The sequence below is a fragment of the Lithobates pipiens genome, unplaced genomic scaffold, assembly GCF_037356315.1.
Source record: "Lithobates pipiens isolate NorthernLeopardFrog02 unplaced genomic scaffold, aLitPip1_a1.2 Scaffold_8, whole genome shotgun sequence".
Taxonomy (NCBI): Eukaryota; Metazoa; Chordata; class Amphibia; order Anura; family Ranidae; genus Lithobates; species Lithobates pipiens.
In genome coordinates this window covers 17,259,916-17,277,332 of record NW_027507903.1, presented here as the reverse complement: position 1 = coordinate 17,277,332, position 17,417 = coordinate 17,259,916, and the positions used below count along the sequence as shown (strand labels likewise).

The following is a 17,417-nucleotide window of genomic DNA, read 5'->3' as shown; positions in this document are numbered from 1 at the left end:
CTGCTTTTCTTCAGCAGGGACAGGGAAGATGGTTAAAATTGAGGGGAAGATGGATGCAGCCAAATACAGGACCATTCTGGATGAAAACCTGTTGGAGTCTGCAAAAGACCTGAAACTGGGACGGAGATTTATCTTCCAACAAGACAATGATCCCAAACATACAGCAAAATCTACAAAGGAATGGTTCACAAATAAACGTATCCAGGTGTTAGAATGGCCAAGTCAAAGTCCAGACCTGAATCCAATCGAGAATCTGTGGAAAGAGCTGAAAACTGCTGTTCACAAACGCTCTCCATCCAACCTCACTGAGCTCGAGCTGTTTTGCAAGGAAGAATGGGCAAGAATTTCAGTCTCTCGATGTGCAAAACTGATAGAGACATACCCCAAGCGACTTGCAGCTGTAATCGCAGCAAAAGGTGGCTCTACAAAGTATTAACGCAAGGGGGCCGAATAATTTTGCACGCCCCACTTTTCATTTTTTTTATTAGTTAAAAAAGTTTCAAAAATCCAATAGATTTCGTTCCACTTCACAATTGTGTCCCACTTGTTGGTGATTCTTCACAAAAAATTTAAATTTTATATCTTTATGTTTGAAGCCTGAAATGTGGCAAAAGGTTGAAAAGTTCAAGGGGGCCGAATACTTTCGCAAGGCACTGTATGTAGTTGAAATTTCATATGTTGGTTGGTAATTTACCTCTTCCTGTATAGTAACTCTTTTTCCTTCTTTTCTTTTTTCTTTTCCTTTTCATTGAAGGTAAATAATGGATTCCAAGCAGCAGCAAAATGAGTTCTTGATGGAGGGGTGCGGGCTGTCCGAAATCTACAGAAGGCTACAGAATGTTTACAAAGATGACACCATGGACAAGAGTCACCAATGACAAGATATTGCTCTTCTCAATGGTGTAATCTACATAGACATTCTATAGTTTTATGTGGATGTTGGCACCTCTCCATCAGTGACGGCTTCTGCTTGGGATCCATTATTTAGCTGCAATGGAAAAAAAGGCGTTGCTATAGGGGAAAAGTTACTCTACCAATATGGTATACCCAAATTTTGCATTACTTTTGGTACAGCTCTCATATTTGTGGTGTTCTAGGAGGCAAATCCCCCCGAGCCCAGTCCTCTCCTGGTTGCTCAGTAAAATGCCAAATATTCTGCTTCTAAGGTCTGAATTTGGGAGAATAATTGATTGTGATGGTTCTCTGCCCATCTAAGGTCTGAATTTGGCAGAATAATTGATTGTGACGGGCACTCCTCTGCCCAGTTGCTCCATTCATAGAAGCTGTTGCTTCAGCTATGAATTAAACTTCATCTATGAATTCAGGGGGCAGGTCTTTCAATCATCCGCCCCCTCCATTCATAGATCATGTTTTATTTATAGAAAGTGTAGTTACGGCTTCTATAAAATGGAGCAGCTGGGTGGACTGGCATAGGCAGGCACTCTTGATGAGAGCCCTGTTACAGCCCCTTAGTTCTGTTAATCCCCCCTACACCGGAAGATTATGGCAGAGGGGCTGGGGGAAATCTGAGAAGGAAGATTTCCGCAAAAGGAGGACACGGCAAACATTTCACTGAAGGCAAGTAATGTCCCTTGTGCTGTTACCTCCACTGTGCAGTTCATTTTGCACAGAGTGGCCCCGATCCTCCTGTTCTGGGGTGCCTCGGTGGCTGTCTCGGCTCCTCCCTGCAATAGCTAACCCCTCCTCTGGGAAGCACTTTCCCGAGGGGGTTAGTTTGCGGGAGCGCTCCCTGTCATAAACACGTCCATAGACACAGCGTGTATGACTCAGTCCCGCCCCCCCTCCCCAGGGCCGCATCATTGGATGTGATTGACAGCAGCGTGAGCCAATGGCTGCGCTGCAATCAATCTATCCTATCTATCCAATCCATGGCCAGACTCTGTGAAGAAGAGGACGCCCGGGGGGGGGGGGGGGCGTGCACAGTAGGTGAACTGGCTCAGGTAAATAAACGGAGGGGGGGGGGCTGGGGGGGCCGTCATTGCCAGGTGTTTTCATCCTAGGCATTAAGGTGGAAAAACGCAAACCTTTACAACTCTTTAAGCTTTGATTTGTCCACCCCTGGATAAATTATTAGACTGAATATATGGCTGATGTGAGATTCTGAAAAGAAGGCAGGCTACCGTCCAGAGTCGGTTTGATGTATTTCATATCAAATATAGTATGGGCCATTTTATAGGAAACAAAGGTACCAACTTGAATTTATTAAAGTCCTCCTTATCATATTTTTCAGTAAGAAGAACTGGAGTTAAAAAATAAATAAATCCAAACACCTTTTAGCTTCTTTTTTTATCTTTTATTTATATATTTTTTAATATCAGCGTGGTCCCAAAATAGTTGTACATTTCTTGAAATAACAAAGTTTTGCTCTTTTTATTCTTGTCCAGATTATCCTCTTACCAGTGCGGACCTTTCTGTTCTACAAGGGTTTAACTCTCCAGGAATGCTGCAGATTGGACAAGTGTCTGCCTGGCAGCAGCATCACTTAGGACAAGCAGCCCTCAACTCCCTTATGTGAGTACCATTTCAAATTTATGTTGCGTACCTAGGCAAATGAGTTTTGTGCTCTTGTGAAAATTTGAAAGCATAACTATACTTCTATCTAAATTTGGGGAAAGTAACTTTGGTGAGGGATCAGATTGGCTAGGTGCTTCCTCTCACTAAGTGCACCTGAACTGCATCCTCACCTGCCACAGCTGACCAGACAACAGCTAGAAAGAAGACAGATGCTTCATTATTCATTGTCTCAGCTCTCAGCACTTTTCCCAGGCCAGCAGCAGTAAGAGGAATGAAGGGGCTGACCAGGGCTGCTGTTAGAGATCATAAGGCCCCATACAACCCTGCTGATCCCCCCCCCCCCCCCCAATCACACCTACAACCCCCGTGTGCAGCAGAAAGCAGCACAGACTTCATCAGCTTACACCCCAAAAATAAAATTTAAAAAAGTCCCTTTTCTGTTCCTACCTCCTGGACTGATCTGTTAACCTGATGAGGCCCAGTAAAATGTAATTTAAGCCCTAATGATCAAGTATTATGCCGCATACACATGATCGGAATTTTGGTGGGAAAAAACTCTGATGGTTTTCAAAATGGAATTCCGACGGGATCTTGCACAAGCTGTCTTGCATACACACGGTCACACCAAATTCCAACCGTCAAGAACACGGTGAAGTACAACACGTACGACTGGACTAGAAAAAGGAAGTTCAATACCCAGTAGGGAATAGCTTCCATCTTGTAGTTGAATCTGAGCATGCCTGAGTTTTTGCGCGTCGGAATTGCATACACACGATCAAAATTTTCGATAGAAAGTTTTTCCGTTGGAAAAATTGAGAACATGCTCTCAAATTTTTGCTGGCGGGAATTCAGCCAGCTAAATTCTGATGGAGCGTACACACGGTCGCATTTTCCGATGAAAAGCTCTCTTCGGTCTTTTGCTGGCCGAAATTCAGATCGTGTGTACGTGGCATTAGGGTGTGGTCTAGTAAAATCCAATTCTTCATGTAATCAGAAATGAACAATAAAGCTGCCCTGGGCCAAATACAACAGGGCCGGTTGTACTACCTTATCAGTAGCCCTGGGGCTGCCACTCCCCACCCTCTCTGCATTGCTCTTCCTGACACCTATTTTGGCAAAATCCAAAACCTGCTTCTTTTATGAAGGTTTTGTCTCAGCTGTTGAGTCGGCTGCAGCCGGAGAAGGGGTACATTTTGGACTACATATCTAGGGTTAGCACCTAGAAACATAGTACAAAGTATTAGTAGGAGACACAACAGCAAAACAAAAAAAGATAGATTTTATTTAACGTGAACCTGTGTCCAGACTGCACATGTTTTTACATATTCTGAATAACTACTGTAAAAAAAAAGCCCCCATCCACCTATGTAGCTATTCGGCATTGGAGAGAAATTGGAACATTCTCAGCTATTTTCTGTGGAGAGCAGGATCTCGGCAATCTACCAACCCTCTAATGTAAACAACCAGATGTTTCTAAGCTGTTAGAAATCCAGTCTTTGTTTGGATTTTTGAGAATAAATTATGTCACAGAACAAGCAGCTAGAGAGGTCAGTGATCTTTTATTGTAAGTCTACTTTCACACTGGGGCGTTGGCGGTAAAGTGCTGTTATTTATAGCGGTGCTTTACTGTAAGTTTTTGGGGCGCTGTTTGGTGGCTAGCCGGACGCTTTTAACCCCCGCTAACGGCCGAAAAAGGATTAAAAGCGTCTGCAAAGTGCAGCTGCCCATTGATTTCAATGGGCAGTGGGGCTTTAGGAGCGGTGTATAAACGGCTCCTACAGCGCCTCAAAGATGCTGCTTGCAGGACTTTTTTTTTTAGTGCTCTGCCAGTGCAGAGAGGCTCTTTACAGGTGCTATTTTTAGCGCTATAGTACCTGTAAAGCGCCTCAGTGTGAAAGCAGCCTAAAGTTCTTTTACTGCTTATGAACAACGTAAATAGTTTGTTGCCCATAGTCTAAGCACATGTGCACTTCAATGGTGCTCCTCATGTCCTCTACATAGTATGAACTAAGTGTCAGCACGTGCCAGTGCCATTGCACATAAGTCCATGATGTCATAACATATGGGGGTGTGGTCTCTGTGTCACGATGCAGTATCATGGACAGAGTCGGGGGTTTTAAAATGCTGGGCCACATTTAAAGTCTCATTTTTTCCCCCCTATAAATATAACAAACCTAATATAATTTCCTGCTCTGTTGTAGTGGATTTGCACAGAGCAGCCTGGAACCTCATCTTTTTGGTTCCCTCTTCTTTGATCCTGACCCCTCTTTTCTGTTGAGTGCCCCCACAGCAAGCAGCTTGCTATGTGAGCACCTGAGCCAAGTCACAGCTCCCTGTGTTCATTCAGACACAGAGCCCCACCCCCCCCCCCTCCTGATTGTCTAGCTGACTTTGACAGCAGTGGGAGCCAATGGCGCTGCTGCTGTGTCTCAGCCAATCAGGAGGAAGAATCTCGGATGGCTGACACACTCATGGACATTGCTGGACAGAGAGGGACCTCAGGTAAGTCTTGGGGGGGGGGGGGGGGGGGGCTGCTGCACACAAGGCTTTTGATCTTAATGCATAGAATGCATTAAGATAGAAAAGCTTCTGACTTTACAGCCGCATTAATGAGGACACCCAGTTGAGGCATGTTCTATGGACGAATAAATGTATTCTAGTTTAGGAAGTAACGCATCCCTTTTGCAGAGAGATGCATGGCCATGTCTTATGGCCCCCTTAACATGATATTGTTTATAGAGACAGATCAAAGATCTAAAATTCTGATTAGGACCTCACAGCCTCTGAGTTTTGTAATATTGACTTTGAGATGGAGGTATGTAGGAAGGTGTCCAGTACATAATCATCTGTTGATCATTGGAACTTTCCTCATACAGGTTTGGGAGGCTAGGTATGGGTTACATACACCCCTGCCCAGTTTTTAGAATGATGCAAACATTAACTTCACAAAGTCTGCTGCCTCAGTTTTTATTATGGCAATTTGCATATGTTCCAGAATGTTCTGAAGACTAATCGGATGAATTGCAATGTCCCTCTTTGCCATGAAAATTAATTTAATCTCCCAAAAAACATTTCAGCCCTGCCACAAATGGACCAGCTGACATCATGTCAGTGATTCTCATTAACACAGATATCAGTATCGACGAGGACAAGGCTGGAAATCACTCTGTAATGCTGATTAAGTTATAATAACAGACTGGAAGCTTTAAAAGGAGGATGGTGCTTGAAATCATTGTTCTTTCTCTGTTCACCATGATTACCTGCAAGGAAACATGTGCAGCCATCATTGATTTCCACAGAAAGGGATGCACAGGTAAGGATATTGTGGCTGCTAAGATTGCACCTAAATCAACCATTTATCGGATCATAAGGAACTTCAAGGAGAGAGGTTCAATTGTTGTGAAGAAGGCTTTAATAAGGCGCCTAAGAAAGTCCAGCAAGCACCAGATCCATCTCCTACAGTTGATTCAGCTGCGGGATCGGGGCACCACCAGTGTAGAGCTTGCTCATGAGTGGCTGCAGACAGGTGTGAATGCATCTGCATGCACAGTGAGAAGATGACTTATGGAGGATGGCCTGGTGTCAAGAAGGGCAGCAAAGTACCCACTTCTCTCAAGGAAAAACATCAAGGACAGACTGATATTCTGCAAAAGGTACAGGGATTGGACTGCTGAGGACTGGGGTAAAGTAATTTTCTCTAATTCCCTATCCCAATTGTTTGGGTCATCCAGAAAAAAACTTTGTCTTGAGAAGAAAAGATGAGCGCTACCATCAGTCCTGTGTCATGCCAACAGTAAAGCCTCCTGAGACCATTTGTGTGTAGGGTTGCTTCCCAGCCAAGGGAGTGGGCTCACTCACAAATTTTCCTAATAACACCGCCATGAATAAAGAATGGTACAAAAACATCCTCCGAGAGCAACTTTTCCCAACCATCCAAGAACAGTTTGGGGAACAATGCCTTTCCCAGTATGATGGAGCACCTTGTCATAAGGCAAAAGTGATAACCAAGTGGCTTTGGGAACAAAACCTCTAAATTTTGGGTCTTTGGCCAGGAAACTCCCCAGACCTTAATCCCATTGAGAACTTGTGGTTAAACCTTTTAGGAGGCGGTTGAACAACAAAAATCCCACAAATTCTGACAAACTCCAAGCATTGATTATGCAAGAATGGTCAGCAATCAGTCAGGATGTGGCCCAGAAGTTGACTGACAGCATGCCGTGGCGAATTGAAGAGGTCTTGAAAAAGAAGGGTCAACACTGCAAATGTTGACTCTGCAGAAACTCAATGTAATTGTCAATAAAAGCCTTTGGCACTTATGAAATGCTTGTAATTTTACTTCAGTATACCATAGTCAGATCTGACAAAAAAAATCTAAAAACCATGAAGCAGCAGACTTTGTGAAAGTTAATGTGTGTCATTCTCAAAACTTTTGGCCAGGGCTGTAGTACTTTCCATGTTTCTATTATACTTTTGCTAGATTTGTAATGATGAATGAACATCTACTGCCTTCATAATTAAAAATGACGTGCATCCACCTTCCTTCATTTATGCAATTTTTTGTCTTTGTATTTCACAGGGCTGGCGGGCAGCTATCTCAGGGTTCAAACTTATCCATCAATACCAACCAAAACATCCACATCAAATCGGAGCCGATCTCTCCTCCACGTGACAGAGTGACCTCCACCGGGTTTCCTCCACAGCAACAACAACAACAGCAGCAGCAGCAGCAACCACAGCACCATCAACCCCAGGCTCGTCCAGAAATGGGGAGATCTCCCGTGGACAGCCTGAGTAGCTCCAGCAGCTCCTACGACGGGAGCGATCGAGAGGATGTTCGCAATGATTTCCACTCTCCTGTCACCATGGGAAGAAATCCCAACACTGAAGACAGGGACAGCCCCTCCATGAAACGAATGAGGATGGATGCCTGGGTGACATAAAAGGTTTTTATGTCCTCTTCTGTGGCTGAGCTCCATGCATATCAAAAACTGTTTTCTTTTTCCAGAGGATGCAGAACCCTTTATATAGATATATATATATTAAAAAAATATATATATATGTATATATAAAAAGAGAGTTATGTCACACATGCACAAGCCTCATCTTTTTTGTGTCTCTGTGTGCTCAGTTGTGTTTTAACACAAATTCTATCAGGTACCTGCTGCAAATGACTGTATACAGACCTACAATATTACGTGGCAATGTGGCACTTACATGGAGTTTGACCCTTTTTTCCTGGAGAGAACACAGTAAAATCTGAATTTTGTACTGTACCACGTTGAGACTGCAATAGTAAAGGGACGATTTTATATATATATATATATATATATATATATATATATATATATATATATATATAGACAGGGATGGGGATTTGTGAAAATACATCTTTGTAGTATGGTTGTAAGACCCTTTAACCACCGTGACTGACTCGACATCCCCCTCTGCCAAGAGGTTTATACAGTACAAAGCTATCTGTCCTTAGCCCCTTGTGTAGGCAGGCCATTTAAAGACGTGGCTTTGTAGCAGGAATAAAAACCCGAAAGCAGGAAACAAAAGAAAGCAATAGTGTATATGTAAATGTTTTATCCTACACAACCATGCCTAAATCTCCCCCCCTCACAGTAGGAGTATATGAAGGGCTTAAGCCACACAGTCTATTTTTGCACGCTCAACACAAACCGCAATCGTAAAAGAGAGAATGGAGGTTTCTTGTCAAGTGTGTGACTTAAAAAAAATATATATATATATATAAATAAAAATTGGGTTTTCGGGGGGGGGGGGGGGGGGAGCATGAGATTTTTTTTCTTTTTAAAGATCTATACGTCTAACCGCGTTTTAAAGGAAAAAAAAAAAAAAGTAATATATTAAGTTATAATTGGAATATGTTTAAGAACATTTCTTTTTACATTCATACCTTGAAAAAAAAAAAACAAATAGAGAACTGATTTTAGCTTGTGTATATTTTATATTATTAAAAAAAAAAGACCCTTATGGATTAATGACTATATATAAAAAGTTCTATACTTTTGAAGACGTTCTGCAATGAATTATTTATATAAACCAAAGCTGTATGTTGAGCTTTTTCCTTTTTTTTTTTTTTTTTTGTAGACTATAGACTTATTCTGTAATTCCTTGATTTTTATATATTTTTTTTTTTTGGCTTTGAAAGTAAAAAGAAAAATTTAAAAATATTAATGCTACATCTGCAGAAAGAAAAAAAAAAAATAATAAGCCATGATATAACTGTATGTATAAATTAAACTTTGAGCCAAACTCTTGTTCTTTTGTATAGAACATCCTAAATATTTCACGACAGGGTGTAAGTACCAATGTATTGTATGTTCACCAAACCGATTTTATATATAGATATATCTATATCTATATCTCTATAGATATATATATAGATCTCTATATATCTATACATATAAATTACGGATTACTGCCAACTTGAAGTGATGACGGCAATATCCAAGTAGGAAAGTATAAGAGTATTTAATGTGTAATGTACAGTTTTGTCAAATATGCTGTATTCCCTCTTGGGTGTTATTTGCTAGTACTGTTACTACACAACTCGCTTTTTTTTTTTCTGAGAGTTGTATAAAATTTGTTTTGTGGTATTCAAAGTGGTGTGTTTTTAATCTGACTTAATACTTAATATTCCATGCACAGTATTGTGGCAAAATTGGCAAAAATATGTCTGACTGGGGGAAACCAGAGCTCAGGTTGAAGAACTGCTGTGTTTCTTTTATAAGATGGCACATTTGAGCAACTTAGACCAGAACCTCTAGAGAACTGCACCTCTTGTGTAACCCATACAATAGGACTTTGATATAAATTACTATTACCAGTTGAGGGATGTTGAATCTCAAGCCTAAAACTTTTTTTTTTCTTTTTCCTTCATATTTGGACAGTGTGGAAAAGGCATAAGAACCTCTTTCAGATCTTTCAAGTTGGGAAGATTTCCCTTCACTTTCTTAGATGACTGGAGAGCACAATAGTGTTGCGTTCCCCTCCCCCCTGACACCAATAATGGGGCACAGTTCCTCCCAATGATACCAACGATGGGGCATACTTTCTCCCAATGACGCAAACAATGGGGCACAATGACACCAGTGGTAAGGCACAGTTCCTCCTAATATCACCAATGATGGGGCACAATTCCTCCCACTGTTTTTTTCTCATCCTACATCTATAGACACAGGCAGCACAGCTCAGCCCCGCCCCCCGTTCCCTTGTCATAGAATTTGATTGAGAGTAGCAGGAACCAATGGCTCCTGGTGCTAACAATCTGCCCTGTGAGGAGAAAGGGCCACTACTCTCCAGCACAGCTCTGGATCGAGATCGGGCTCAGGTAAGTAGAAAGGGGGGATTCCAAGGTTTTTTTTTTTTTTTTTTATACATTAACCGCTTCACTTTTTTTTCCAGCTGACATCAGGACCTTTTCTTTTCCAATAGATTTTTATTCAAAAGTTTAACATACAGCAATGCCATAATTATTTAACAAATATCAAAAAATTGATGCTCCCTCCAATACAACCAAGAGCCCGAGTATAATTAGCAAGACCCGAATAAATGAGCCTAACAGGCTGGGGACCCCCTAATGAGGCGTCTGTTTACCAAGAGCATAAACTCAGTGAAAGTAGTCATCCTATGAGAAATCAAGAATAAAGGCATATCTATAAAAGAATATCACATTAACAGTTAGTCAAATCATATCAAAAATACCCCACATTATATTAATTACCTAAAAATAACGTACAACCAAAATTTTGTTTGGGAACAAACGCTCTACAAGACTCTGGTCCGGCCGCACCTGGAGTATGCTGTCCAGTTCTGGGCACCAGTCCTCGGGAAGGATGTACTGGAAATGGAGCGAGTACAAAGAAGGGCAACAAAGCTAATAAAGGGTCTGGAGGATATTAGTTATGAGGAAAGGTTGTGAGCACTGAACTTATTCTCTCTGGAGAAGAGACGCTTGAGAGGGGATATGATTTCAATATAAAAATACCGTACTGGTGACCCCACAATAGTGAGAAAACACTTTTTTTCGTGGAAGGGAGTTTAAGAAGACTTATGGCCACTCATTAAAATTAGAAGAAAAGAGGGTTGATCTTAAACTGCGTAGAGGGTTCTTTACTGTAAGAGCGGCAAGGATGTGGAATTCCCTTCCACAGTCGGTGGTCTCAGCGGATTGGCATTGATAGTTTCAGGAAACTATTGGATAAGCACCTGAACGACCGCAACATACAGGGATATACAATGTAATACTGACATATAATCACACACATAGGTTGGACTTGTGTCTTTTTTCGACCTTACCTACTATGCAACTATGTAACTATATGTATATAATAGTCCTGTCAGCAAGTGGTTATTAGAAGACTGTGGCTGATCTTGGTACCATTTTTTTCTCAGCTGGTGAATGACTGTTTTGTAAAACTGATCTGGGAAGGTGTCGCTTACGCCGCTGTGATCTACAGTGGTTCCAGGTCCTCCTGTTTCTCTGGGAAGCCTAGAACCACAGTAAGCATCCAGGATGGCCTCAGACAGAGGAGATGGTGGTACATCCATTCCCTGATCTCCTCTGTGATGAATGAACCTGGACGCAATGATGATTCCACCACTTCTGGGTTCAGAGTTATTCCCTGGTTGCTACAGCCAGGGAAGCAACTGCTTTAGAAGCCAGGGGAGATATTGAGGATCTAATAGACCCACAATGTCTCCATAAAGAGTACCTGTCACTGCCCAAAGCGATCACATAGCATGTGGTTCGTAATGAACATATTGGTATCAACATTTTTATTTTTCACCTTGCCTACTTAATTTCAAAACTGGGCATAGTATTTTTCCCTACAGCTGCTGACATTTTGCAAAGTGGGTGCCATGGAGGGGTTTTCCCGATTTATTGAAACCCGTGTTCAATCTCAATGTTGCATTGGATTAGGCTTAGTGGACTTGGTTCCGTAGGTTTTACTGTACTTGGGAGCATGCACTCTATTCTAAATATGATGTCCTATATTACACAACATTTTAACAGTTGAATTCATTTTACCTCTGGCACTGGGTGAGTGGGGGGGGAAATAGGCCGGTGAGGATGATTGTAGGGTAATCCTGACTACCTCCATAAGCTGTTGAGCCCAGAAATAGAATTTTACCTCAACATCAAATTTCAGCAAGCTTTCGCAAAGCATTTTACAAAGTTTCAGCAGCTTTCTTGTAACTCCTAAAGCATTATTCATGTCCATTGGGATTTGCCATCCAAATCTCAATGGACCTGCTGACTTCAAATTTAAATAGGCTTTTGGTAAGCCTAAAACAGTGCTGAGACCTGTGAAAAACCTGCACAAAAACCTTTAAGCTACAGCCTACAAAGTCTGGGAATGTTGAATAAATATTCATAACTTACTGAATGAAGTTGAAGATTGATTTAAACTACATATACACCTTCCTATCAAAAGTCACCCATGCCCCCCAGTACACAGATGTGTGGTTCCCCCCCTCTAGCAGGTCCATAGTTGCCACCTCGTCCCCCATCGTCTGCAGCCTCCCATAATCTCTGGTGGCCATAAAGACTGGCGCAGACAGATTTTGTTAAAGTGTCTCTCGTATGTTCTAAAAGTGGTGCAAAATGCGCCAAATTCATGTAGCCGTCTAGAACTTGGACTTGAATTTGGCACATGTTGCACCACTTTTAGAATGTACGTGAAGAGTTCGCAAAACCTGTCTGTGCCGGTTTCTCCCTCTGTATGCTAAAAGAGAGTTGGTCTTTATCGCCTCTACTTTCGCAAGACATTCATTTTGAATTTGGTACGTTCATTCCACCACGATGGTGCATTTTAAAAGGACCTGAATTTGATGCACGAGTCCCTGTCGGAACCAAAAGTTTATGAATTTGGCACAATACGTTAGCAAGTGGGATTCATGCCAAAAAAAAAGTGGAGCAGCAGGTTTATTAAATTCCCCCCCCCCCCCCCAATGGTTTTTCTGTCCTCTTCTGTGGCGCTGAGCTCCATGCATATCAAAAACAGTTTTCTTTTTCCAGAGGCTGCAGGGAGAGGCATCAGTCCAGGCACCTGGTGGATCCAGACTTTATTGTCGGGATGACGCGGTGCCTGCACCGATTCCTGCTGAAAACGGGTCATAGGAATGCAAAAAACGAATTGCGCTCCTGTGACCCATAGGTGAAGCCCAGCCAAACAAGCTCAGGCTGGACTTCTTCTTAATCTTCTAGTCTCCTTCACTCTATGACCAAGTTCACACAAGCTTCAGTTTATAGAAGAGCAGTGTGTACAGCAAGCTTTTGGCAGCTATGAAGCCTTTAAAGGGTCCATCTTTTACACCAGGTTACACTCATATGTAACTTGGTGCCAAGCAGTCTTTAAAAGCCTTCAACAAAGTTTTACAAATGCCTTGCCTTCATTAATATATTTGTAAAAATAGGCGTTTGCGCCAATTACTGAAATTGTAAATTGTTTGCCTACAGCATACAGTAGTTTAGCAAAACGTTACGCCGTTCTCACAGGAAAAGCATTCTGGGATTCTGATTTCTTTTTTTATTTCCCTTTTTTTCTGTACCACACTCGTATGTACTTAGTGTGCTTTAATCAAGAGAGGTCACCAGCAATCAGTGAAATGATTGCTGTTATTTTCTTTTATTATTTCCACTAGAACTATAGTATATAATTGTACAATCTGTGAACCCCTACAGTGTCTGGCTTCTTTATGTGTAAAGTCCAGGTTTTTTCTAATATTTTTTTCCTATCAGGATTTGTTGGATCTATATTTTTATTTTTGATCCATATCAATATTTAAGCAGATCTCTGGGGAAATTTGAAGCGAAAGCTGCAATAAACATAGTAAAAAATGTCCATGATTATTAATATATATCTTCAAGTAATTGTAAACTTCTTTTTTTTTTTTTTAATAAACATGTCATACTTTCCTGCTCTGTGTAATGGTTATGCACAGAGCAGCCATGACTAAGTGCTAACGTCCAAAACGCGTTAGTCTGTTTTTAATAAAGAAATACCATTTTGGATGTATCCGCCCATCCCTTTCCTTATTCTATGCACAGAGCAGCCCTGATCCTCCTCTTCTGGCATCCCTCGCCAGCGCTCCTGGCTCCTCCTCTTCAGCGAGTGCCCCAAAAAGGAAGCCACTTCCTATGGGGGCACTTGTGCAGCCTCGATTCCTGAGCCGTACTGCCTACATCTATAGACACAGGCAGCACAGCTCAGCCCCTCCCCCCGTTCCCTTGTCATAGAATTTGATTGACAGTAGCAGGAACCAATGGCTCCTGGTGCTAACAATCTGCCCTGTGAGGAGAAAGCGCCACTACTCTCCAGCACAGCTCTGGATCGAGATCGGGCTCAGGTAAGTAGAAAGGGGGGAATCCAAGGTTTTTTTTTTTTTTTTTTTTTATACATTAACCGCTTCAGCCCCGGAAGATTTTACCCCCTTCCTGACCAGAGCACTTTTTGCGGTCCGGCCCTGCGTCGCTTTAACTGACAATTGTGCGGTCGTGTGACATTTTACCCAAACAAAATGAATGTTCTTTTTTTTTCCCCCACAAATAGAGCTTTCTTTTGGTAGTATTTGATCACCTCTGCGGTTTTTATTTTTTATGTGCTATAAACAAAAAAACATACATTTTGAAAAAAAAGCAATTTTTTACTTTTTGCTATAATAAATATTCCCCCCCCCAAAAAAAAAAATATATATATAATAAAAACTTTCCCTCAGTCTTGGCCGATATGTATTATTCTACATATTTTTGATTTAAAAAATTGGCAATAAGCGTATATTGATTGGTTTGCGCAAAAGTTATAGCGTCTTCAAAATAGGGGATAGTTTTATTGCATTTTTATTCTTTTTTTTTTTTTTTTACTAGTAATGGCGGCGATCTGTGATTTTTATCGTGCCTGCGACATTATGGGCGGACACTTTTGACACTATTTTGGGACCATTGTCATTTATACAGCGATCAGTGCTATAAAAATGCACCGATTAACTGTGTAAATGACACTGGCAGGGTAGGGGTTAACCACTAGGGGACGATGAAGGGGTTTAAGTGTGTCCTAGGGAGTGATTCTAACTGGGGGGGGGGGGGGTGGGCTTCAACTCAAATGACAGCGATCACCATTTGTGATGACAGGGAGCAGTGATCTCTGTCATGACACAAGGCAGAACGGGGAAATGCCTTGTTTATATAGGCACTTCCCCGTTCTGCGGCTCTGTGACACGATCGCCCGGAGACCGGCGGACATTGAGCCTGCCGGTCCTGTGTGCACGGTCCCCCTGTACATGGCGGGCGCGTGTGGCCACTAGCCCTTACAAAAAAGGGGGATGTACAGGTACGCCCATTTGCCCACCGCTGCCGTTGTACCAACGTATATCGGCGTGCAGCGGTCTGCAAGTTGTTAATGCAGATGCTGCATTAAAGTAAAGTAAGCCTTTAGAACCACTTTCAATTTCCTTGCTTAAAAGAAAGGTAATGGTCACTACTTGACCACTGAATGACACCACTTGGTGAATCAGTGAGGAGGGACATATGGGAGCTGTCATATCTCAGTGGTTTGTAAACGATGTGAACATTTTCCTTTCTTCCTTCCAAGAGACACTGTCACTTTGCCCACTCTTCTAGACACGTACGCTTACCCATCCAAGCTCCCCATTTACCCCTCTGCACCACCAGAGCGCTCGCTAATTGATCAGGGCTTCTCAGTTGGTGGAGAGCGTGACCTCTATGTGACAATCTATGGTCTTTATACTATAGGCGCCTACTATAAACACCGGGAACCAATGTGTATCTTTGGGGTATGTGCACTTGGTACTGATGAACATCCGATATTCCTGGCAGAAAAAAGGTGACAATTTACTGTATAACATACGTTCTTTTTTGCGTACATACGCCCAAAAGATCTTCTAGCTTTTTTTTTTTTTTTAAATCAAGGGAATGTGATGTACGCGCATAATTGTGCATACAGTGGTGTGAAAAAGTGTTTGCCCCCTTCCTCATTTCCTGTTCCTTTGCATGTTTGTCACACTTAAGTGTTTCGGAACATCAAACCAATTTAAACAATAGTCAAGGACAACACAAGTAAACACAAAATGCAATTTGTAAATGAAGGTGTTTATTATTAAAGGTGAAAAAAAATCCAAACCATCATGGCCCTGTGTGAAAAAGTGATTGCCCCCTAAACCTAATAACTGGTTGGGCCACCCTTAGCAGCAACAACTGCAACCAAGCGTTTGCGATAACGTGCATTGAGGCTTTTACAGCGTCCTGGAGGAATTTTGGCCCACTCATCTTTGCAGAATTGTCCTAATTCAGTTACATTAGAGGGTTTTCGAGCATGAACGGCCTTTTTAAGGTCATACCACAACATCTCAATAGGATTCAGGTCAGGACTTTGGCTAGGCCACTCCAAAGTCTTCATTTTGTTTTTCTTCAGCCATTCGGTGGTGGACTTGCTGGTGTGTTTAGGATCATTGTCCTGCTGCAGAACCCAAGTTGGTTTCAGCTTGAGTACACGAACAGATGGTCGGACATTCTCCTTCAGGATCTCTTGGTAGACAGCAGAATTCATAGTTCCTTTTATCACGGCAAGTCTTCCAGGTCCTGAAGCAGCAAAACAGCCCCAGACCATCACACTACCACCACCATATTTTACTGTTGGTATAATGTTCTTTTTATGAAATGCAGTGTTCCTTCTACGCCAGATATACTTGGACACACACCTTCCAAAGAGTTCCACTTTTGTCTCATCGCTCCACAGAATGTTGTCCCAAAAGTCTTGGGGATCATCAAGATGTGTTGTGGAGAAATTGAGACGAGCTTTGATGTTCTTTTTGCTCAGCAGTGGTTTTTTCCTTGGAACTCTGCCATGCAGGCCATTTTTGCCCAGTCTTTTCCTGATGGTGGAGGCATGAACGCTGACCTTAACTGAGGCAAGTGAGGCCTGCAGTTCCTTGGACGTTGTTGTGGGGTCTTTTGTGACCTCTTGGATGAGTCGTCGCTGCGCTCTTGGGGTAATTTTGGGCGGCCGGCCACTCCTGGGAAGGTTCACCACTGTTCCATGTCTTCGCCATTTGTGGATAATGGCTCTCACTGTGGTTCGCTGGATTCCCAAAGCTTTGGAAATGGCTTTATAACCCTTTCCAGACTGATAGATCTCAATTACTTTCTTTCTCAATTGTTCCTGAATTTCTTTGGGTCTCGGCATGATGTGTAGCTTTTAAGGATCTTCTGGTGGACCTTACTGTGTCAAGCAGCTCCTATTTAAGTGATGCCTTGATTGTGAACAGGTGTGGCAATAATCAGGCCTGGGTGTGGCTAGAGAAATTGAACTCAGGTGTGGACAACCACAGTTATAGTATGTTTTAACAAGGGGGGCAATCACTTTTTCACACAGGGCCATGATGGTTTGGATTTTTTTTCACCTTTAATAATAAACACCTTCATTTACAAATTGCATTTTGTGTTTACTTGTGTTGTCCTTGACTATTGTTTAAATTGGTTTGATGTTCCGAAACACTTAAGTGTGACAAACATGCAAAGGAACAGGAAATGAGGAAGGGGGTAAACACTTTTTCACACCACTGTATACACATTAAAATACTGAATGGTGAAAAAACATGGTGTTTTTAGGTTTCCATGTGCAATAAGCCCTAGAGTGATTTTGTGACGACAGACCTATAGGAGTTACAGTTGAGTGCACCCAGTGATAGAACATAGTGAAATCAATCTAGACATTTTTATTCATAGCTACAATATTTCTGTTGCAGGTTTTCTTAAGACCCCTTTAACACTGGGGCAGTGCGGGCAATAGCAGCAAAGTTGTAGAGTCGCTTTTTGGCCACTATCGCTACACTTTTAA

At 42.0% G+C, this 17,417-nt stretch overlaps 1 protein-coding gene across 8 annotated transcripts in view; it reads left to right on the top strand.

Annotated features, from left to right (window-relative positions):
- The window catches only part of LOC143963026 (myocyte-specific enhancer factor 2A homolog), a 282,759-nt gene extending 274,662 nt beyond the window's left edge, over positions 1-8,097 (top strand). For all 8 annotated transcript variants that reach the window (XM_077472570.1, XM_077472574.1, XM_077472575.1 and 5 more), the window contains 2 exons: positions 2,406-2,532; positions 7,112-8,097. In XM_077472570.1, coding sequence (XP_077328696.1) covers positions 2,406-2,532; positions 7,112-7,475 — 491 coding nt within the window. In that variant the 3' untranslated portion in view covers positions 7,476-8,097. The remainder of the gene's footprint in view (positions 1-2,405; positions 2,533-7,111) is intronic.
- Positions 8,098-17,417: the final 9,320 nt, after the last annotated feature.